This window comes from Mustela nivalis (assembly GCF_964662115.1).
Source record: "Mustela nivalis genome assembly, chromosome: 6".
In the NCBI taxonomy this organism is placed as follows: domain Eukaryota; kingdom Metazoa; phylum Chordata; class Mammalia; order Carnivora; family Mustelidae; genus Mustela; species Mustela nivalis.
This window is the reverse complement of record NC_139025.1, coordinates 101,516,389-101,537,618: the sequence shown is the minus strand read 5'-3', so window position 1 is coordinate 101,537,618 and position 21,230 is coordinate 101,516,389. Positions and strand designations below refer to the sequence as shown.

General features: G+C 51.9%; 1 protein-coding gene and 1 long non-coding RNA gene across 10 annotated transcripts in view; one reads left to right on the top strand and one right to left on the bottom strand.

Annotated features, from left to right (window-relative positions):
- LOC309867907 overlaps positions 1 to 13,954 on the top strand; it is a 92,169-nt gene extending 78,215 nt beyond the window's left edge. The window contains exons 4-7 of one of the 3 annotated variants that reach the window (XR_014313388.1): positions 4,463 to 4,515; positions 6,934 to 7,133; positions 11,187 to 11,289; positions 13,817 to 13,954. This is a non-coding gene — a long non-coding RNA (uncharacterized lncRNA). Of the gene's footprint in view, positions 1 to 4,157; positions 4,516 to 6,933; positions 7,134 to 11,186; positions 11,290 to 13,816 lie in introns of all 3 variants that reach the window. The other 2 variants (XR_014313390.1, XR_014313389.1) reach the window with 2 other exon arrangements.
- IGDCC3 (immunoglobulin superfamily DCC subclass member 3) overlaps positions 12,800 to 21,230 on the bottom strand; it is a 42,931-nt gene continuing 34,500 nt past the window's right edge. Inside the window, exons 4-15 of one of the 7 annotated variants that reach the window (XR_014313381.1) lie at positions 20,945 to 21,075; positions 20,398 to 20,535; positions 18,962 to 19,120; positions 17,622 to 17,787; positions 17,089 to 17,336; positions 16,743 to 16,907; positions 16,304 to 16,495; positions 16,044 to 16,148; positions 15,400 to 15,538; positions 15,041 to 15,260; positions 14,513 to 14,788; positions 13,889 to 13,974 (exon numbers count right to left, since the gene is read on the bottom strand). Coding sequence is in view for 6 of the 7 variants with exons in the window: in XM_082737087.1 (XP_082593213.1) it covers positions 13,734 to 13,974; positions 14,513 to 14,788; positions 15,400 to 15,538; positions 16,044 to 16,148; positions 16,304 to 16,495; positions 16,743 to 16,907; positions 17,089 to 17,336; positions 17,622 to 17,787; positions 18,962 to 19,120; positions 20,398 to 20,535; positions 20,945 to 21,075 (1,960 nt within the window). In the remaining variant the exon portion in view is untranslated. Of the gene's footprint in view, positions 14,789 to 15,040; positions 15,261 to 15,399; positions 15,539 to 16,043; positions 16,149 to 16,303; positions 16,496 to 16,742; positions 16,908 to 17,088; positions 17,337 to 17,621; positions 17,788 to 18,961; positions 19,121 to 20,397; positions 20,536 to 20,944; positions 21,076 to 21,230 lie in introns of all 7 variants that reach the window. The other 6 variants (XM_082737089.1, XM_082737090.1, XM_082737087.1 and 3 more) reach the window with 6 other exon arrangements.

The window sequence follows — 21,230 nt, the reverse complement described above, 5'->3', positions numbered from 1 at the left end:
CTGGGAGCACCTGTGTGGCTCAGTGAGTTAAGCCTCTGCCTTCAGCTCAGGTCATGATCTCAGGGTCCTGGGATGGAGCCCCACATCATCGGGCTCTCAATCAGCAGGGAGCCTGCTTCCTCCTCTCTCTGCCTGCCTGCCTCTCTGCCTACTTGTGATCTCTGTCTGTCAAATAAATATAATCTTTAAAAAAAAACAATTTTAGTTCTGAAAAATTCCCTTGGAATTTTGATAGGGATTGCATTGAATCTACAGGTTGCCTTGGGACATTTTAACAATATTAATTCTTCCAGTCTATGAGCACAGAATATTTTTCCGTTTATTTGTGTCTTCTTCAATTTCTTTGATCAGTATCTTACAGCTTTCAGAGTACAGGTTTTTTACCTCCTTGGTTAAGTTTATTCCTAGGTATTTAAGTCTTTTTGATGTAATTGTAAATGGGGTTTTTCTCTTAGTTTCTCTAACAGTTCACAATTAGTGTATAGAGAGGTCTTAGATTTCTGTATTTTGATTTTGTATCCTATAGCTTTACTGAATTCATTTATTAGTTTGAGCAGTTTTTTAGTGGAGTCTTTTGTGTTTTCTCTATATAGTATTATGTCATCTGCAAACAGTGACAGTTTTACTTCTTCCTTTCTAATTTGGATGCCTTTTATTGCTTTTTCTTGCCAGATTGCTGTGGCTAGTGCTTCTGATACTATGTTGATTAAAAGTGGCGAGAGTGGGCATCCTTGTCTTGTTCCTGATCTTAGAGGAAGATTTCAGCGTTTCACCATTGAGTATGAAGTTAGCTGTAGGTCTGTCATGTGTGACCCTTATGTTTGGTCACGTTCCCTCTACACCGGCTTTGTTGAGAGTTTGTCTTGTAAGTGGATGTTGAATTTTGTCAAATGCTTTCTCTGCATCTGTTGAGATGATCCTCTGATTTTTATCCTTCCTTTTGTCAATGTGGCAATCACCTTGATTGATTTATAGACCTTAAGGCATCCTTGCACCGGGGTCCTCAGAGCAGTCTTGGGAGAGAAGGAAGCTGCCCATGGGAGAGAAACAGTCCTGCTCCCACCACAGAGCGCTGGTGGAGAGTGAGGGTACACAGTGTCTTAGCGGGGATCATTAGGCAGGCTCCATTAGATTCACAAAGCACATGCCCCAGACCTAGCAAATCTCATTAGTACTCTACAGAGACATGTGCTGATGAGCACAGGGAGACAGTGGAAGGTTCAGTGCAGCACTGGAAACTGGAAACATTATTTAGCATATCCAGAGATGGAAGTCTGTATCTCCTAGAAAAAGGCCTGGAGGGAACCCAAAGCTGATAATGGTATTGGCCCTAGGGAGGGCCCTGGGCTTGGGCAGTTGAGAGGGAACTTAAGCAACATTTTTTTTCTTTAAACAAAGAGACTGTTTCTGGGTATTGCTTGATCTAAATTAATACATTTTTCTTATACTTGAACCAAATTGATCCCCAAAGAGGTGGGACTTGGGCAAGAAGGAGAGAAAGCAGAGAGGTTTGGAGGTGAAGAAGGAGCCATGAGATGATAGGGAGAAAGATGGGTGAAGAGAATATTTAGGACGCTGGTGGATGACAGGCAATCTAATTCATCCTCCAGCTCCTCTTCCAGGTTGTTCAGCAAAGACTCAAATAACTTTTTAATTCACGATTGGATGTTGAGCTTTTCTTTCAAATGGAAAACTGAGATCACCCACAAGGCAGATTGGTATTATTTGGCAGATATTCATAGAGAACCTTCTGTGGTGGAGCCTGGACGTGTAGGGGGCAGTCAGAGCTCCACAGTGACCTTTATTTAGTTGAGATAAATCACTCAAGAAGCCAGAAACAAAGGGGTGTGGAAGCTGAGAGGAGGGAGTGTTGATTCTGTCTGAGAATTAAAAAAGGCCTCATGGAGGTAGAGATGTGACTCTTGAGCCCTGAGGCAAACATAAGAATGTTCCAGCAAAAACTGGGAAAAATGCATCTCAGGCTGTGTTTGGTGGACTTCCTCCCAAGGTTCTAGGTTGTAGTCTGTGGGTTGGAAGAGACCCAGAGAATGTCCTCGTCTGGTGGCCAGTGCTAAAGGTGCTCTGGTGCCAAAAAGCCTCAAGGAGGCTGAGAACAAACCTCAGCTGAAAACCCTGGGTGTCTCACCAAAAACAGTTGGCATCGTGGGGCTCCAGGAGTGATGCCCTAAAAGGAACGCCCTAAAAGGAATTCACATGTGAATTGTTTGGAGCAAAAAATAATGTCCGATTCTCTAACTAGTCAGGAGGAAACAAGACAAATCCACACTAGGGAGTCACTCACATCATCCCTTCAGAAATGTCATTGTTGGGGTGCCTGGATGGCTCTGTCCGTTAAGCATTTGCCTTTCCAGGTCCTGGGATTGAGCCCTGTGTCAGACTCGGCTCAGTGAGGAGTCTGAGTCTCCTTCTCCTTCTGTGCTCTCTTTCAAAAAAATATATAAAAATCTTTAAAAAAAGAAAAGAAGGGGCCCCTGGGTGGCTCAGTGGGTTAAGCCTCTGCCTTCAGCTCAGGTCATGATCTCGGGGTCTCGGGATTGAGCCCCGCATCGGGGGGTCTCTGCTCAGCAGGGAACCTTTTTCCTCCTCTCTCTCTCTGACTGCCTCTCTGCTTACTTGTGATCTCTCCCTCTCAGTCAAGTAAATAAATAAAATCTTAAATAAATAAAATAAAATAAAATAAAATAAAATAAAATGTCAGTGTCAGGAAAAACAGAGTCCGAAGAGCAGAGAGTGAAGGGACATGACAGCCGGGGGAGGGTGTGAGCCTCAGTTGGGTCCCGGATCTGGGAAACACAGTTAAGGTGGACGTTGTTGGGACACCTTGGGGACACTGGATTGTGGACTTCATGTTAGAGAATAGCTTTGACTCTTTTTTTCTTTTAATGATGGAAATAAAAAGAACATTCGCATGATGTTGTTTCCCTGGGATGGGAAGATGCAGGGGAAGAGAATCCATTCTCTTACAAGAAGAATGCAAGTTTGGGCTCCGGTCTTGGCCCTGCCACTACCTGCCTGTGACAACGGGGACCCGTTGTGGTCAGTGCCAGGAGAGCCCGTTTCAGCCGCAGGCACAGGGACCTGGGCTGCCCACCTGATGAAGCTTTCAAGCACCGACTGCGCACGCGCAGGAGAAGCCTCAGCCCGTGGGTGACCCAACTTCAGTCCTCTGGTCCCACCAGAATCCTCCACACTGCCAGGCTTTCTGGGGTCTCCCTTGACCCTGTGTGGGGGAGGCAGACCAGGAAGGGGGTGGTAGCGTGCACCCCTTTGCTTCCCTCTGCCACCCCTAGCCCGGTTCTCAGCCAGCCCTGGAATAGGTGCTGTGCTCCCAGCCAGAGGTTTCAACCGCAGGGAGCAGTCTGGAAACATGGTTTAGATTCCCTTTGTTGGTTTCCAGCAAATTAAAATTTATCTCTCAGGGAGGAAATGAGGGGGTTGAGGGGTTTTTTCTTCTCCTTAATGGGTCCTGATGAAGGAAATGAATGCAGAGAGGGAACCAGAAATATGATCTGCCGCTCGCTGGCTTGGAAAGGTCTGGGGGCTCCCTGAACCCTCACAGGGGGCAGCTGGGCACAGGGTGTTTTATTGTATAATTAACCTTGACCCCTCTGGGTTCAAAGAGAGAGGTTAGTTGGAAATAAATCAATAGTCTGGTCTGGTCACTTCAAAGGCTTCAGAACCCGCTGGAAAATTCCATATTGTTTCAGTGTGTAAATTGAAATAGGGTGTGCGGTTCTTTTGGATAGGCAGGGAGGGTTAGGCTTAAAATTGAAATTAATTGTGTATCCACTTCCTTTAATCAAGCAATCATGAGGCTTTATTGTGTATCTTGTTGCAGGGGCGGGTGGGAAGGCCCCACGGAAAACACTTTGTGACCTTCGTGTGGCCACTGGGCAGGGCTCTGGGACAAAAGACATTTCTCCAAGCTTAGGAAGCACCTCTCCTCCCCAGCAGAGAGCAGCCTTTTATGCGGACATGTCTGGAACTCTCCAAACCACCAAGCCATCACTGTCCTAACACATAGTATTTACTGAGTACTTACTATGGCCTCGGTGCAGGGGTTTTCCTGGGACTTTTCTCTTCTGATCCCCACAACAATCCAGTTGGATTAAGTACCATTATTATCTGTGTTACAGAGGGGGCAGTGGAGCTTCAGAGGCGCTAACTAGCCAGTCCAAAGCCACCGTGAGGTTTCCAGAGTCCGTTTCAGTGCTGTGGCTCAAGGAACGAACATTAGAGCCATGGAAAAGCAGCAGATCACTTGGTTTCCAGTCTCCTCGCCGAAGTCTTCCAGAGAAAGCAGCCCCAGCTGCATTCACCAGAGTCTCTCTTGGCCTTACATCCCAATCACCTTTACCCTCTCTCTCCTTTTCTCCACTGCACACCCCTCCCCCGCTTCCCTTCATCTTTGCTTTCCTGCTCTCTGTCTTTCTTTCCACAGGCATGTGATTGTTTAGAGCGTCTCCATGTCATCTCTGGCCGGCTCACAAAGAGGTAAGATACTATGCTTGTCCTGAGGAAACTCAAGCAGAGATGGCAGGCAGGCCCCTTGGGCTGATTTGATGCAGAAGGAAGTAGTTCTAGATGAGAGGGTTAAGCAAGGTGCAGAGGAAGGGCAGAAGCAGAAGTGGATTTAACCAGGGAGGATCAGGGAAGACTTTAGGAGGAGGCAGTTTGAAGGGATCTGGAAACAAGGGACCAGTGGAGTGGGATCATTTCAGGCTGAAGGACCATCTTTGCAGAAAGGCCTGGAGGCACCCTTATGCCTGGCACGAACTGGAGAAGCCAGAGGCCCAACTTGAAGGATTGGAGTACATGAAAGGAGCCAAGAATTAGGCTCTGTTCTGAATAATAATAATAATAACAATAATGATAATAAAAGCAAGCAACCTGGGAGGCAGATGCTATCCTTGTGCATGGTTTCTAGAGGAAGAAATGGTCCCAGAGGGTCACCCAGCTGGACAGCTGCTGAGTGGGGATTACAAACCCAAGCCCGTGTCTGAGCCACTGAATTACACTGCCTCTCGTGAGGGGGCCTTGAACACCAGGCCAGAGGTGTTGTACTACCCTGGGAGCAACGGGAAGCCATGGCAGGCTTTTGATCTCACCTACATTTTAGGACATGCCCAACTTCCTCAACTCTCCTACTCTACAGTCTGACATCCCTGGGTCCTCCTCAATATTCAGGAAGAATATCTTCATCTCAGCCAGTTTAGACCATTACCCCACTACCGAGTTTCCCCAGTCCTCTCTCCTCAGCACCCAGATAGCAAGTCAGCAGACAGCATGGGCTTAGAACAAGGAAGCCCATATTCCAGCTCACTTCTCTGGGCCTCAGTTTCCATCTGTTAAGTGAAAGAATGATGGAGAATCCAGCCCTGACCACCGAAAGGCTTTGAGAAGACTCAGATGAGGCAATGGGGGGTATTCCACAAAATGCCACCAGAATTAGTAACAGAGGCCTCATCATTATCACTCAGGACTCCCCAGAGGCTCTTTCCTTTCCCTGAGGAAGGCCCTGGCTATTATTTGATGCTCTTGCTGGTTCCCTTTCCACCCAGAAGGCCACATCAAGGTTTCCTCAGACACATCAACTGTGCCAGTACTCTGACAATCTAGTAACCATTTATTCCCCTATTTCTTGAGCATCTACTAAGTGCCCAGCCCCATGCCGCAGACGATAGCTTCCTGGCCTTCAGCCTCAGAGCCCTTTCCCACTTTATTATTCCTCTTCAAAGTCTTCCTTAATCCTGGACTCCTAGACGCTGCATTTTCTTCTGGTTCCACAGCTTGTTGCTGTTACCACCCAAGTGAGTATGTAGATAGTCTGCAGTAATTTTATTCACGCCGGGCAGTCAGTTCACTGAGGGCCTGGCCTGCCTCCCTTGTAGGAGTCTGAGCACATCTTAGCTGCGAGCCCCCATAGCTGTAATCCTCACCCATTCCACAGGGTGGCAGCAAAACCCTCTGGTCCCAGCCCTCCTCCCAGGAGACCCACTTCCAAGCGGGGATCCAGCATCCAGAAGCTTCCTGGGCTGTAGGTAGGCCAGGCCAGGTGCAGAGGTCTGTCCCTTCAAGCTTACTTTCGTTTTTACCCCACTCTTCTTCCACTTGGGGTCACCTTGCCCTGCCCACCTCAATTTCTCTTCCTGTAACAGTGGGATCACTTGAACACAAACTGCACGCTTCCCCCTATTACAAACTCACTGAGTCCTTTCAGCTTAAAAAAATATATATATATTATTTTTAACTTTTTAATTATTTTTTAAAAGATTTATTTATTTATTTTAGAGAGAGAACGAGCCTGGGAGGGGCAGAGGGAGAGGGAGAGAATTTCTGGCAGACTCCCCGTTGAGTGCAGGGCCCCCACATGAGGCTTGATCTGAGGACCCTGAGATCATGACCTGAGCGGAAACCAAGAGTCAGATGCTCAAGGGACTGAGCCATTCAGGTGTTTCCATCTGCTTCTTCTTCTTCTTTTTTTTTTTTTAATGACAGATTATCAAAATGTAATTCATATACCATACAACTCACCCATTACAGTGGGCAACTTAGTAGTTCTTAGTATATTCACAAGGCTGTGCAGCCATCATCACAATCAAATATAAAACATTCTCATCACTCCAAAAAGAAACCCTGTGTCCGTTAGCACTCATTCCCCATTTTCCCCTAACCCCAGCCCTAGGCAACCACTTGATTCTTCTTGGTCTTTATGGATTTGCCTATTCTGGGCATTTCCTCCAATGGAACCATACGATATGTGGTCTTCTGTGGCTGGCTTCTTTCACTTAATGTCACATTTTCTGGGCTCCCCCATTCTACTGCTAAATAATGTGTTAGCATATGGCTATACCACATTTTGTTTATCCGTTCATCAGCTGGTGGACATTTATTTCTACTTTTTTATCACAGATCTTATAGCTATGAACATCGACGTATAAGTTTTTGTGTACACTATACACTGAGGAATGGAACTGCTGGGTCATCTAGTCACTAGACATCCAGCCTTTTGAGGAATGAGCACTGCTTTTCACAACGGCTGTACCATTTTACCCTCCCACGGGCAACGTATGAAGGTGTGGAGTTCGCCATATTCTCCACAGCACTTAACAGTATGTGACTTTTTTATTCTAGCTATGCCAGTGGGAACAGAGTGGTATCTCATTGGGGTTTTACCTTTTTTTTTTTAAGATTTTATTTATTTATTTGACAGACAGAGATAACAAGTAGGCAGAGAGGCAGGCAGAGAGAGAGAGGAGGAAGCAGGCTTCCCACTGAGCAGAGAGCCCGGGGCTTGATCCCAGGACCCTGAGATCATGACTGGAGCCGAAGGCAGAGGCCTAACCCACTGAGCCACCCAGGTGCCCTGGGGTTTTATTTCTTATTTATTTAATGTGCTATTGGCCATTTGCATCTCTTCTTTGCAGAAATGTGTATTCCTTTATTTATTTATTTTTTTTTAAAATATTAAGTAATCTCTGCACCCAATGTGGGGGTCAAACTAACGACCCCAAGATCAAGGATTGCATACTCTACCAACTAAGCCAGCCAGGTGCCCCACCTTTGCCCATTTTTAAATTGAGTTACTTGCCTTTTTATCATTGGGTTATTTTTATTGAGTTCTGAGTTCTTCATATATTCTAGATTCAAATCCCTTACCAGATATGACTTGCGAATATTTTCTCCCAACCTGTGCTTGCTTGTCTTGGTACTTTCTTGGTGGTGTCATTTGAAGCACCAAGTTTCTAATTTTGATGATGTTCAAATGTATCTATTTTTCCTTTTCTTAACTGTACCCCTGGCATTATGTTAATTTTTGCCTAATCCAAGTTTACAAATGCATACGTCTATGTTTTCTTCTATGTGTTAGCTTTCACATTTAGGTTTTTGCTCACTTTTTTAAAGCTTTTATTTATTTATTTGACCGAGAGAGCCAGAGAGAGCAAGCATGAGTGGGGGAGGGGCAGAGGGCGAGGGAGAAGCAGGCTTCCCACTAAACAAGGAGCCGGATGTGGCACTCCATCCCAGAACCCTCAGATCATGACCTGAGCCGAAGGCAGACACTTAATGACTGAGCCACCCAAACACCCTGGGTTTTGCTCCATTTAATTTTTTTTTTTTTTTTACATGGTGTGAGGAAGGGGTCCAAATGCATTCTTTTTTATGTGCATATCCACTTGTCCAATTGTTGAAAAGTCTCTTCTTCCCCATGAATGGTTTTGACACCCTTGCCAAAAATCAGTTTATATGTGAGGGTTTATTCCTCAGCTCTCAATTCTATCCCGTTGGTCTCTTTGTCTTTCCTTATGTTAGTACCCCACAGTATTCATTACTGTAGTAAACCTTTGTAGTAAGCTTTGAAATCAGGAAGTGAGCCTCCCAACTTTGTTCTTCTTTGTTCCTTGTATTTCTTTCTTTCTTTTTTTTTTTTTTAAAGATTTTATTTATTTATTTGACAGGCAGAGATCACAAGTAGGCAGAGAGGTAGGCAGATAGAGAGAGGAGGGGAAGCAGGCTCCCTGCTGAGCAGAGAGCCCAATGCGGGACCTGATCCCAGGACCCTGAGATCATGACCTGAGCTGAAAGCAGAGGCTTTAACCCACTGAGCCACCCAGGTGCCCCTGTTCCTTGTATTTCCACACTATTTTTAGGTTAGCTTCTCAGTTTCTATAAAGAAGCCAGCTGAGTCAACAACCCTTTGAGGTAGGAGCATCTTATCCCGATTTTACAGATGAGAAAACTGAGGCCTAAAGAAGTCAAGTCAGCTCCTCATAGTCGCGTGATTAGGAAATGGCTGAGCCCATTGTTGAGACCTCATCTGTCAGATGCCACCTGGGCCAGACCCCCACCTCAGCTGCAGGGGTTGCCACGCTTCTCACTAAGAGACAGAGCTCAGCATTCTCAACAACAGTGCATAAGCTCTGGGCTACCTCCCGGGAGGCAAAAGGCTGTTTCTGGCCAGTGAGCCACCAGCTGGAGTTAGAGAAGGTCCCCCATAAGGTGGCACATGAGGAGAGCATGGCAGAGAAATCACTCCTTCTCCTGCGGCTCCAGTTCTCCCTACCCAAGCCGTAGCCCCAGTAACTGGGGGGCTTAGTCACGGGAGAGATGGCCCCAAACTTCCAGGCACAAAACTTCCCTGTTGTTTAACCCAAGATGGTACCGTACTAGCCAGGGATTGGCCAAAGAGTTTGTCCTTTGTAGCTTCCCGACAGCGTCCCCAGCATCCCAGTTAGATGTCCTGTTCCTGCTTGCCTGTCTCCAATAGTTCCTGAGTGGGTCGTGGGGATACAAATTGTGTTGTGGGAAGCCAGATCATAAGGCAAGGAAGTAAGGCAAGGACCTGCACAGCACAGGACGTGATAGGCATTCAGGGGAGAAGGAGCCCTGGGCTGTGGACATTTTGGAGTGAGGGTCAGGGCCAGGCCCTGCAGTGTGGCAGTGGGCACATGGCACAGGGTGACTATCTGTGTCCTTGGGAGATCCAAGTCCAGGGTACCTCCCTCTTGAACCCAAGGAGCAAGGTTTTCCCCCTCTGGGCAACCTGGCTCCCGTGGGCCTTTGCTCCACCATTCCTCTCCTCTCCCCTTTCGTGCCCTGGGTGGCCCCAAGAGAGCCAGGGAAGCAACAGAGTTCTCAAATCAGACCCTATAAACCTCTTTGTGAGAGAGATGTGGGTCTAGATCTCCCCCTGTGTGACCTTGGCCTGAACCAGCTTTGGATGTTCCCTCTCCTTCATTTACCATTTCCAATCCAGATCCCCCTTTCCCCCTCCTGAGCAAGACGACTCCCTGCCCCACCACCCTTTCTCTCCCTGTCCTTCCCTCTAGGCTCTGGAGCACAGTCCAGTTTTGAGGGTCTGAGTAGAAAGGGCTCCGGGCAGGGTGTAGCCATCCCAGGTCCCAGCCCTGGCCCTGCCTCTAACTTCTCTGTCCCCTTGAGCTACTCCTGCTCTGCATCTGTCTCATGAGAGAGACTGTGGTCCTTTCCAGTGCTGGCATTATGAACTCTACCAACCCAGGCTGGTGGAGCTCTTAGGCCCGAACCTGCCTCCTTGGCCCCTTTACTGCTTGTGGAGAGGGAGCAGGCCATGGTATTCACGGGGCCCCCCGTGGCCTCAGGACTGAACACCAGGATCCCTCTTCACTGACAGTAGGGATGTGACCCATAAACAGGGCTTGTGTAGGAGTCAGGAGCACCCCTGTCCTCCTGCAGCCCCAGAAGCAGCCCCTTCTAGCTGGGCCCTCTTGGGGATAGCTTCTTGCTCAGCCAGCAACCCCCCCCACGGTGTCCACATGTTCTCCACCTGTCCCCTGAAGGGGTCCTGTGATAGTTTTAGAACTGGTTCATAATGTTGACTGTACTCCCGTCGGATAGGGCTGGCCGCAGTGACTTCTAATGAATGGAGCAAGGCAGAAGTGACACCACGCGCAGTCCGCAGTTAGATTAGAAGTGATGACGCAGCTTTGGCCTGGCTCTCTTTAGTCCCCTGTCATTGGACCCCAGCCACCATGCTTTGAGGACGCCCAGGCCACTTGGAGAGGCCACGTGGGGGTGTGGGGCCCACAGCCAGCACCAGCCACCTAACATGAGAGCCAGCGAGCCTTCAGATGAGTCCAGCCCCAGGCTTCAAGCCGCCTGATGCCCAGTAAAGCAGACAACTCTCCTGCTGAGCCCCACCCAGACTGCAAATGTCCAACCAAAACAGATGTTAGATCAAGCCACTAAGTTGTGAGGTGGACTGTGACTGAGCATTAGACCACTGGAGCTAGTTGCAAGCCCAGGCGGTGGCTGCTTTCTGCCCCAGGACTATGTGTGTGTATAGGGACCCGTGTCTTCAGCCTGAGGCCATGGGACTATTTGAGATCAGGAGCCAGATTCCAGGCAGGCACGCCCCCCCTCACCCCCCACCTTCCATTCCCAGCTTTGATGCCTATTTCTGCTAATCTTCCTAATTGGAACCCTGCTTCCCTTTACCTTAGCTTGGAACAGGCCCTGCCTGAATTTGCATGTGATTTGTATGCAATTTGCATACATCTCTGTGGGTCATACAGGGTGGTTTCTTAACATTTCCAGATGCCTCCCTGGGGAAGGTAGTAGCATCTTGGACTCTTGGAGGGAACAGAGACACTGGGGGTTCATCTCATCTACTCCCATCCCTGCAGGATCTGCTTGACCAGACGACAAACCCAGCACCTTCTCAGGCAGCCCTCGGATGGCTGGTGGTGTTGAAGAATTCCTGTTTTACAAAATTCTGCGTTAAGAAAGGTAAGGTATTATGTTGCTATTTGGGCTTGGCTCTTTTCTCTGGGAAAATCAGGGCAAGTCGTCCACTTCCCCCAGAGACTCAGGACAGGTACCATGGCGGCCTCAGGCTTCTTTTTCTCAGTTCAATGTCCACACACCATCACTGTTTCTGGCCTGACCTGCAGGCCTCTTCTACAAGTGCCAGGACAGGGACTTTTAAATGTTCTTTTAGGAGCAGAACCCTGTTTTCTCTCTCACGACCCTGAGGTCATGACCTGAGCCAAAATCAAAAGTTGGATGCTTAACTTACTGATCCCCCCAGGCACCCCCAGAACGCTGTTTTCAAATGAAATCTCACGAAGAGCCCAACATACAAGATACAAGTGGGGTTGTTCTTGTTGAGAATGAACAGGGAGAGTAGAATCTTCCTGCAGAGAGGCTCACCCCCAAACCCCTCGCCACAGCTGGAGAAGCCCAGCTTGCAAACCACTGTCCTGGTTTGCTCCTTGCAAAACGGACCTCTGGGTACAGAGCGCAGCCCTGTAGACCTGTGGAGATTCCCATTGGCCCTCCATTTGCACAGTAGAGGCAACACTGACATTCTAAGCAATTGTATTGCACCACTGTCCTTTACAAGGCTTGAGGCCCACTGAGACCTCCAGATTTTTGTCAGCACAACCACCTTAAAGCCAAGTCTCTTTTGGCCTATCCTAAGCTTTGTCAGCTCCAGACACCTGGCTTCAGGAGCCTGAACTGAGGAGCAGACAGGGAGGAATGGAGAGGCCTGGCCAGGAGTTATGGCTATATGGCCTGGAAAGAGTCACTACAGCCAGATCCTGCTCCTCAGTTGTAGCCTGGAGTCAAAAATAGTCCCTCTTGGGGGCACCTGGGTGGCTCAGTGGGTTAAGCCTCTGCCTTCCACTCAGGTCATGATCTCAGGGTCCTGGGATCGAGCCCTGTATCAGGCTCTCTGCTCAGCAGGGAGCCTGCTTCCCTCTCTCTCTCTGCCTGCCTCTCTGCCTACTTGTGATTTCTGTCAAATAATAAATAAATAAAATATTTTTTAAAAAATAGTCCCTCCTGGTAGACAATGCATGAGCATTACCTGGCTCAGTATGGAGGGACTGGTCTCAGATTCCTCACTGCCAGCTAAGGAGGTACAGAGCTGCGGTCAGAATACAGACCCTGGCACTGGGTGGCCCGATCCAGACACAATCTCTGGTCCTGCCGTAACTGGCTATGTGAGAGTTTAGACATTTCCTTTATTTCTCTTATCCTTTCTCAGTTTCATCATCTGTAAAATATGGTGATGGTAACTAGACTGTCTACTTCCCAGAAAGGTTGTGGGGACCCAAGGACACTCCCTCCATGTGGAGGCCAGGGTGCATGGTGCCTGTAAGTGATACACAGGGAGTGGCTGTTATTCTGGGCTCTGGCCTTGGGAGGGTCAGCCTGCCCTACTATGGGCCACCCTAATCCCAGCACTCCCACCCTTCCCCAGGACCTGACACAGCCATCAAAAAACTCAAGGTTCACTTTGGCAACAGGACTTTATTCAGTCAAAATGAGTCGAGTGTGACAGAAGTCAGGTCAAGTCAGGCCAGGCGGTTCCAACCCCAAACCACTCTTCCCATGGGAGAAGGGGTTTCCAGGATGCTGGGAGTGCCGAGAGGCCAATGCAGGGACAGAGGGGGTACTGTGTGGGAGTTTTGAGGGCCTTTGGCACAGGCCCAGCATTTGGGAGAAGGGGCAGACTGCCCTTTCCGAATCCACACGGACATGACGCCAGTCTTCTAGGAAAACACCACAAATTCTACCTTCTTCATCTAATTAACTAAACTTGGGGGAGGAGGGTTCCCTAGAGGGTTAGGGATCAGGGACTTTATGGTCTAATCTCAGACTTAAGGAATACACTTATTATTTTTTTCTCCTTTAAAAAAAAGTTTTCCTTCTATTTAAAAAAATGAGTTAACCAAAAATAGGTCTTTGTTTCCTTTTTTTTTCCTTCCTACTTTAAGTATTTCAAAAAACACCACAACAGAAAGAGAAACAAGAAGTCACAAGAACATAAATCTTTAAACACACCTTGTATAAAAATATCTTCCAGCCACATCTGCTGACAGTGGTCGTTCCACTGTCCAGGGGTTGGGTCAAGCCGGCTGTGTCCCATGGGCTAGGGGGCCAGGCCACGTCTGCCAGGGAGCCTCCCGACCCAACACCCACACACAGCGGTCACACACACAGAACATTCCAGAGGACAGCCTGCTCCAAGGGCTCTGGGGCCGGACGGGATAGGAGGCAGGCTTCAGGGCAACACCCCACCCTCAGAAGGCCCAGGCAGGGAGCCGGCTGTGGGGATCCCAGTCAAGGATCAGTTGGCCGAGAGGGTCGAAACCGGAGTGGGCAGAGGAGACAGGGCGGAGCGGTGGCAGCAGCCTGCTGGATGGTGTGTGGAGCGACAGACGTCAAGGAACACATTTCCTCTCATTTTTGGCTTTTTTTTTTTTTTTCACATTTTCTTTGACTAATTCCATCTTTATTTCTGTAGGTCCTGAGAGGCCCACTGTTGGTGACTTAGCCTCTGGCCTCCTCTCTCGGGAAGGGGTAGAAGGTCTCGGGCAGGAAGAGGAGCCAGGAGGAGGGTCCAGTGATACAACACAGGCCCGGAGAGCTGGCGAGCCTTGAGGTAGATGTTTTCTTTCACACCTGGAAATGGGGAAGTGCTTTTTTTTTTTCTTTTTTTTTTTTTCTTTTTTCAATTCTGGATAATAATCTGGGGAAGGAGAGGGGGGTGCCCCTATAGGGGCTTGAGGTAGGAATGCATTTGGGGCTTTGTGGGGTGGGGGTGCTGAGGCCACAGCCCAGCTCCCTCAAGAACATTCATTCCGGCTGAGGTAGGTACTGAGAGCCAAATAGCAAAAATCCATCCTGAGAAAACAAGGTCGGTGGAGGGTGACAGTGCCAGGGGCCCTGCCACGGCAAGGACGTGTTTTTGGAGTCTAATTCATCTTTCTTTCTTTCTTTTTTTTAAAGGAAAACATTAGTTCAGTTCCATGTCATGTGGATATGAGGCAGAGGTGAGCAGGGACATTAGTCCAAGGGAGAGGTTCCTGCAGGAACCCCTCCAGGTCCTGGGGGGAGGGATCCCTGCTGAGGCTACTTTTAGGTCTTGACCCCCTAAGGGTGTCAGGACAGAAATGCTGGGAAGCCCCATCCGAGTCCCACATGACAGGAGAAATCTTGCCTTTGACCTGAGAATGGGGGGTTGCCCCCTCCAGAGCCTGCCAGACACTGGCTACTGTCCCGAGCGAGCTGGCTGGGCAGCTGGTGCCATCGGAGGCCGGGTAGCCTGTCCTTCACCGAGGCGGCCATGGCATACATCCTGGGGTGGCAGGGAGGCTGCAGGGCCTGCGCTGGGGTCCTTGGCTTCTGACACCATCTCCTCCAGAAGGCTGAATCCCTCAAGTGGCAGCACAGAAAACTGGGTCTCCTCACACAGGGCAGGGTCCCCGGGATCCTGCTGGAGAAAGAGCCAGTCCGACCAGCATCAGCATGAGGGTTAGAGCCCAAAGCCCCCAGCCAGAGGGTCAGGCCCTGCCCCCAATCCCACTCGGGACTCTGGGCCACCCTGCCTGGTTCAGGCACTCAGAGAGCAGCACCGGCCCAAGCTCTGTACCTGGAGCTTAGTGAAGGCCAATGACCCTGGCTTATGAGCAAGGTGAAGGGAGGGCAGGACTGGGAGGTAGTCTGAACCTGGGATGGGCTCACTCACCATGGGTCTGGGGCCAGGTCTGGAGTCTGGCCGCCCCGCTGCCCCAGCTGGGGGGAACAGCTGTTCCAGTTCTTTCAAGTCCACACGCTTCTTATCTCGGCCCAGCTGGCCCTGCTCTCCCTGGCCCGCCCTATTCAGTGCCAGGATACTAGGATCCCTTGGGCTCCGGGGGCCCTGAGGAGGGGAGAGCTGGTTTTCTACATCCTTACACAAGAGGACCCTAAGGGGTGAGCCAAGAATTAGGAGGAGGCTTTGGAGGGGAGCAAAAACAGAAGGCTGGACACAGTGAGCTCCAACTCTGCTTTCCCCTACGCCAAGGCCTTCTCTGGGCTACCCCCACCCTCCTGCCTGGGACCCACCTGCCCCTTTGGCCGAACAGGAGGAAGAGGACACAGAAGATGATGCAGGTGACCCCGATGTGGATGCCGATGACAATGCCTGTGGTGGATGTCTGGTTACTGGGCTCCTCCTTCCGGCAGTCGCACGGTGGGCTCAGGGCTACGGGCAGGGGAAGGGAGGGAGCTGTGGCTCTCTGGCCCGAAGCCCCTGTGGACACCCAGCGTCTGGGGGCTCCTCCTTCCTCAGCTGTACCTGCCTCCATGTCTACATCCCCTTTGCCCTTGGGACCCCAGCCCAACCTTTTTTGGGGTCTCTTTACAAGTTACTGAGTACTAACTTTGTGCCCAATACTGGGAATAACACTTTTACACCATTGATGAAAGAACCATTTGATCCTTACCATGGCTTTATAAAGTCCCTGTTTTATAGAGGACAAAATTGGAGCTCAGAGAGGTTAAATAATTTGCCCACGGTCACACAGCTAGAATGTCATACCGTCGAATCTCAAACTCAGCTCTAGGCCCTTGTTCTCAAGGGCTCCATGTGCGGTTACACTCTCCCACCTTCCCAGTATCCCTGTCCCCCTCCTGCCCCGCCCCCTCCCAGAGCCTGGCCTCCCTTCCTGAGCACCACTTTTGAGTCCCACAACCCCTCCCCAACCTACCTGTCCTCTCAGAGGCTCCCCTCAAGGACACGAAGCGGACTGTGGCATTGCCCTCCCCGTGCTGGTTGTAGGCAAGCAACTTCACCTCATACACTGTAGTGGGGTCTGAGGGAAAGGCAGTGCTGTGCTGAGTGACCTCCCCAGGCCCCAGTGGCAGCTCTGGTGCAGCAGGGCAACAGAGGTGACCCCTGCACCCCACCTCCTGGCACCAGGCACTGCACTCCTGCCCGGTCCCCCAGCGCGGTCTGCGTCCGGCTCACCAAGCTGGCTGAGGTTGTAGGAGGAGGTGGTTGCAGGCAGCAGGATGGGGCCGGTGAAGGAGGCTCTGCTCGCTGGGCGGTAGAACAGCTTGAAGCCTCCCTCGTGCTGGGCCAGCCGGGGCCACGGCTCCCACAGCAGCTGCAGGGACGAGCTGCCCACGACCCGCACCGACAGCGGGGGAGGGGCAGGGGCTGAGGGCAGAGGAGGCTGAGATGTGAGGGGGTGGCCCCCCAGGACCCTGACCCCACGAGCCTAGCAGTTCCTCTCTGACCCAGGGCCTCTGCTTGCTCAAGGACACCTTTACGTGAAATGGAAAAGGACGCCCCTTCCTCAGGTAGCCCCAGACCCCACTCGGCCTCTGGGCCAGGCTTCCGCTGGTGGAGTGGGGTGAGCAAGCTTGCATGCACTGTTGCTGATTGTGCGGCACCCAGGCCTCACCTTCACCCAGGGTGCTGGTCAGCACAGGGGCAGAGGCGGAGCTGGCCCCCCTCGGCGTGTAGGCCTTGATGTAGAAGCTGTAGGCAGTGGAGGGCTCGAGGTCGCTCACCAGGTGCTGGAAGGTGCTCTTGCTGACTGCCTCCTGGTACTCCAGCTCCGGAGGGTCTGGGGAGGTGAAGGGGAAGGCAGAGTAAGCCACGTGAGGGAGTCCTACCAGCACTGGTGAGATGAGGGCATCCAAGGTACAGGGAGGACAAGGGAGGGAAGGGGTTGGGTCAGGACACTCAGGATTGAAAGGGATGATCCACAGGGACTAAAAAGAAGGGGCTACAGAGTTCCCACTCACCAGCAGCCTTCCTGATGTGCAGGACATAGCCAATAATCTCCTTGGTGTTGACCAGGGGTTCATTCCAGGACACGCGGACCTCAGTGGATGACACGGAGACCGCCTGTACATTGAGGGGGGGCCCAGGCAGCCCCTCAGCCCACAGCACGGTCAGCCTGGCACTGGCCTGGGAGGAGCCAGCACTGTTCTCGGCCACACACTGGTAGATGGCCTCGTCCTCAGGGCCAATTCCAGAAATTGTCAGAGTGCTGCAGGGGGAGGGAGAACCTTAGATCCCAGAGTATCCCTGAAGTCTGGCCAGAACACCCCATTTGAGAGATGGAGAAACTGAGCCCCTCCAGAAGGCAAAGAACTTGTCTGAGGTCCCTCTAAGTCAGGGGCAGACCTCAAACTCAAACCCAAGCCTCAGGATCCAATTTAGCTCTCTTTCCCCACAGGAGGGCAGAGCCTGCTCAGGTCATTCATCCAGGCCCCCTTCCCCACATCTTTCCCTCCATCTTTCCCTGTTCTCACCCCCCCACACACACACATGCCTGTTGTTGTTCTTGAGCCTGACGTGGCCTCCCGGCCCCAGCACCTGTCCGTTCTTCAACCATGTGACATGAGGGGGCGGCTCACCCTGGGCTTGGCAGGTGAACATGGCTGTGGTCCCAGCTGGCCTGGAGATGGACTGGGGGTGCTGGACAAACTCGGCTGGGGCTGGGGTGGGGGGCAGAGAGAAGTAGGAGCAGCCATGAGGGGTAGGTGGACGGGGACAAGACAGCCGTGAGTGAGGGGATGGGGAGGGTAGAGGGACAGGGCGGGCTCGTGTTGCACAGGTGTCCAGTCAGATCCTTTGAGAACCCTCCAGGTGGGGCCCGCCCTCCACCCCCTGCCCAGGCTGCAGGAGATGACAAGACAAGCCCCACCTCAACTGGCCCCAGAGAGGCAGACCCAGGAGAAGACTCCATTTTAATGACTATTTAAAAGACTGACATTTATATCCGAAAGCAATCAAGCTGAGCTCCCTGTTCAGGAAATTGTTAAATAAATAAATGTGCTAATAGGTTTGGCTGCACCTCGAAGGCTGTAATGACGGGGAGATGGATGAGCCTCAGCACCAGCTCCCCTCGCCCCTACATGCAATATCCCCCCCCCCTCCAATCCCAGGCCTCCAGCTTCCATTAACACCCGAGAAATGAAATGCTCCATCACTTTCATTTGGACAGATTAACGGCACATGGAATGCTAAACAAACAGGCATTTAAGTTCCTAATTCCCCTATCTCCCACCCCTTCCCCAGCTCTCTGGGCGGCAACCACCCCAGAAAACCCCTGAATTAGGGATCCCAGCCCAGTCCATGGGGACAGTTGAGCCCCAGCGCAGGAGGATGGACAGGAGGACGTGATCAGCTTCAGAGGCTGACGCCCGCCCCTCCCCCCTTGCCCCCTCCTTTTGCATTGGAGACCAGCCGTGTGCGGGGCAGGAGCTAGGGTGTGAGTGTGAGAATGACAAACACCTGAGAGTGTGCAAGCAGGTGTGAGTGTGCAGGTGCCACATGTTTGTGAAGGAAAACAGGGACACGTGTGAAGAACACAGGGGTGTAGGAAGCAGGAGATTATAAAATGGGAATGACTGGTGGGGGGGGGGGGATGGCACGGGCACCCAGAGAGGCAAGCAGGGGCCGATAACCTAGACAAGACCTGCATTCCCCTTCTCAGCACACACCTCCCTGGACAAGAGGAGGGAGCTGCCTTTTGGCCTGGAGGCCTGGGGAGGGGCAGAGGTCAGGGTTGGGAGGTGTCCAGGGCCCCGAGCTTGGGCCAGGCTTGGTGATGAAGCCAGGAACGAATGGGGCAGGAGGAGAGGGCTGTGGGGCGGGGGAGCTCCGTACCTTGTACCACCAGCCGGCCCTGCGCTGTTCTCCTCACCCGGGTGCCCGGCCTGTTGGCCGCGCAGACATAGACGCCAGAGTGCTGGACCGTCACGTCGGAGATGATAAGATTTCCAGTGCCCAGCACCTGGATGCCCTCCACCCCAATGGGGCGGCCATCTGGGGGTTGGAGGAAGAATGTGGAAGAGGACAAGTGAGGAATAGTCCAGATTGTTTGGCATTCCACCTGTGTTCCAGGGAGCCTTGATCTTTCACTTTGCACCCTTCCTCCCAAGCATCAAGGCATTGTGGAAGAAGCTGGAGCAGCCCTGAAAACTTGCCTAGCAGCAGAGACCTGGGCTCTAATTCTGGCATTTTCAGAGATTCGCGGGCATCCTTCAAGTTCCTTCCCCTCAGGGAATTAAGTGGTTTGGATTAGATGGGCGTTTCCCAGCCTGGTTTGTCTCTCTTGAAAATAGTTCCGTGCTCAAATTTTTCATTCCACTTGTGGACTGTCACACTGCCCTTTAATATAAAGGCTCTGAGAAGTCCCACAGCAAAGGGACCTGGTTAAATCTGTTTCCCAAAGTCGTTAGACATTAGACCACCAAGCCATTCTTTCCTCCCTGTATGCTTTGGGAAATGTTGGACCAGATGGTCCTTGCAGTGCCTATGGGCTCCTCCTAATGGTGAGGCCACTCTTTCCAGCCTCTCCCAGGGACTGGGCCCTCCCCCCACCCAAGGATCAGATTAGCACAGTCAGAATGCAAGGAGACAGCTCCCCATTCAGGCGCTGAAGTGGTGAAATCTACTCCATTATCCTGCCTGCTGCCCCCTCCTTCTCCGATCACTCAGCTGCTACAATGTGGCACAGTCTCCTTGTGAATGCGACCCCACCCCATCCCCTCCAGACTCTCCTTCCCCTAGTGACCTTTCCGCTCAGACAATGTGGGCCCATCTGCACCCTTTCATTTCTCTCCTTCAGCTGCCTAGGGATTTAGGCTGGGGATTTAGGGGGCCAGGCTAGAGACTGGGGGGCCCGGAGACAGGGTGTGACAACTGGCTGAGATTTTGAGGGGTCTGGAGTAGCACTGCTGGGGAGTACAGCCACGGTAATGAGGGCAGGGCCACGCAGGAGGGAAAGGAACCTGGGGAAGGAGAGCTGCCGAGGGTTTCTGGAGAGCCTGATGCCAGCAAGGCAGGACTGGCCCAACTGGATGAGGTAACCCAGGGAGCTAAGCCATCCACGCAGGGGGAGGGAGAATGTTGTGGGCAGGCCCACCTCCCCAGTCCTGCCAAGCAGAGGGAAGCTTACCCCTCCATAAGGCCCCAGAGAGCACAGACCCCCATGGAGAACAAACAGGATTCAAAGTCCCCCCCACAGCTGGGTGATGAGACTGGCCTCCTAGGGGGTGGGACAGGGGTGGGAGAGGCAGGGGCTGTAGGACAAGGCTCACCCAGGCGGCTCCAGGACACAATGGGGCGCGGGTTGCCCGTGGCGACACACTCAAGCACGGCGGTCTGGTGCACTGTCAGGGTGAGGTTCTCAGGCCCCACGAGAATCACTGGCTCCTTGTAGGCCCCAGAGCCGGAGCCTGGCAGGAAGAGGCCATGTTTTTTAACTTCAGCTGTGACCCTTCCCACCTCATCCTGCCCACAACCCAGAACATGTGGAGTGGGGAACAAGATCCAGCCCGGACACCAGGTCCTATGGGCCAGAGAGGGATGCTAGGGGTCCTGGGGCCTTGCCCACCTCCATCCCACTGCTCCAGTCCCTGCAGGGCCCTCTAGCAATGGGAGAGCCCTGGGGTGAGCAGAAGAAGGGCTTCCCCAGGGAGAGCTGAGCCAGAGAGCGGGCTGCATTCCTCCTGAACCCACACCCCAGGGAGCACCGTGCTGTGAGTGGAGAAGGTCTCCAGGGCTCAGCTGAACAGGGTTTGATCTGAGAGTGAGAAGTCAGGGGGCTGGTGAGGGGCAGAACTAGTCAGAGCAAAAGACCCTCACCTGACACGGTGAGCCTGGCCCCGTGGCTGACCCGGACGCTGGCAATATTCGAGGCCACGCAGTGGAAGACACCGCTGTCCTCAGCCCGAAGTCCTGTGATCTGCAGGACCCCCTTGGGCAGCAATGTGTACCTGTTTTGAGGCGGGAGGCACAGCTGACCACCAGCACAACCATGGGTACCATCAGTCACAAGGACACTGACATCACAGACACTGCTCGGTCCCCAGGCGCTGTCTCAAAGTCACTGTCATCCTCACAGACACACAGTGGGACTCTTGCGCCAGCC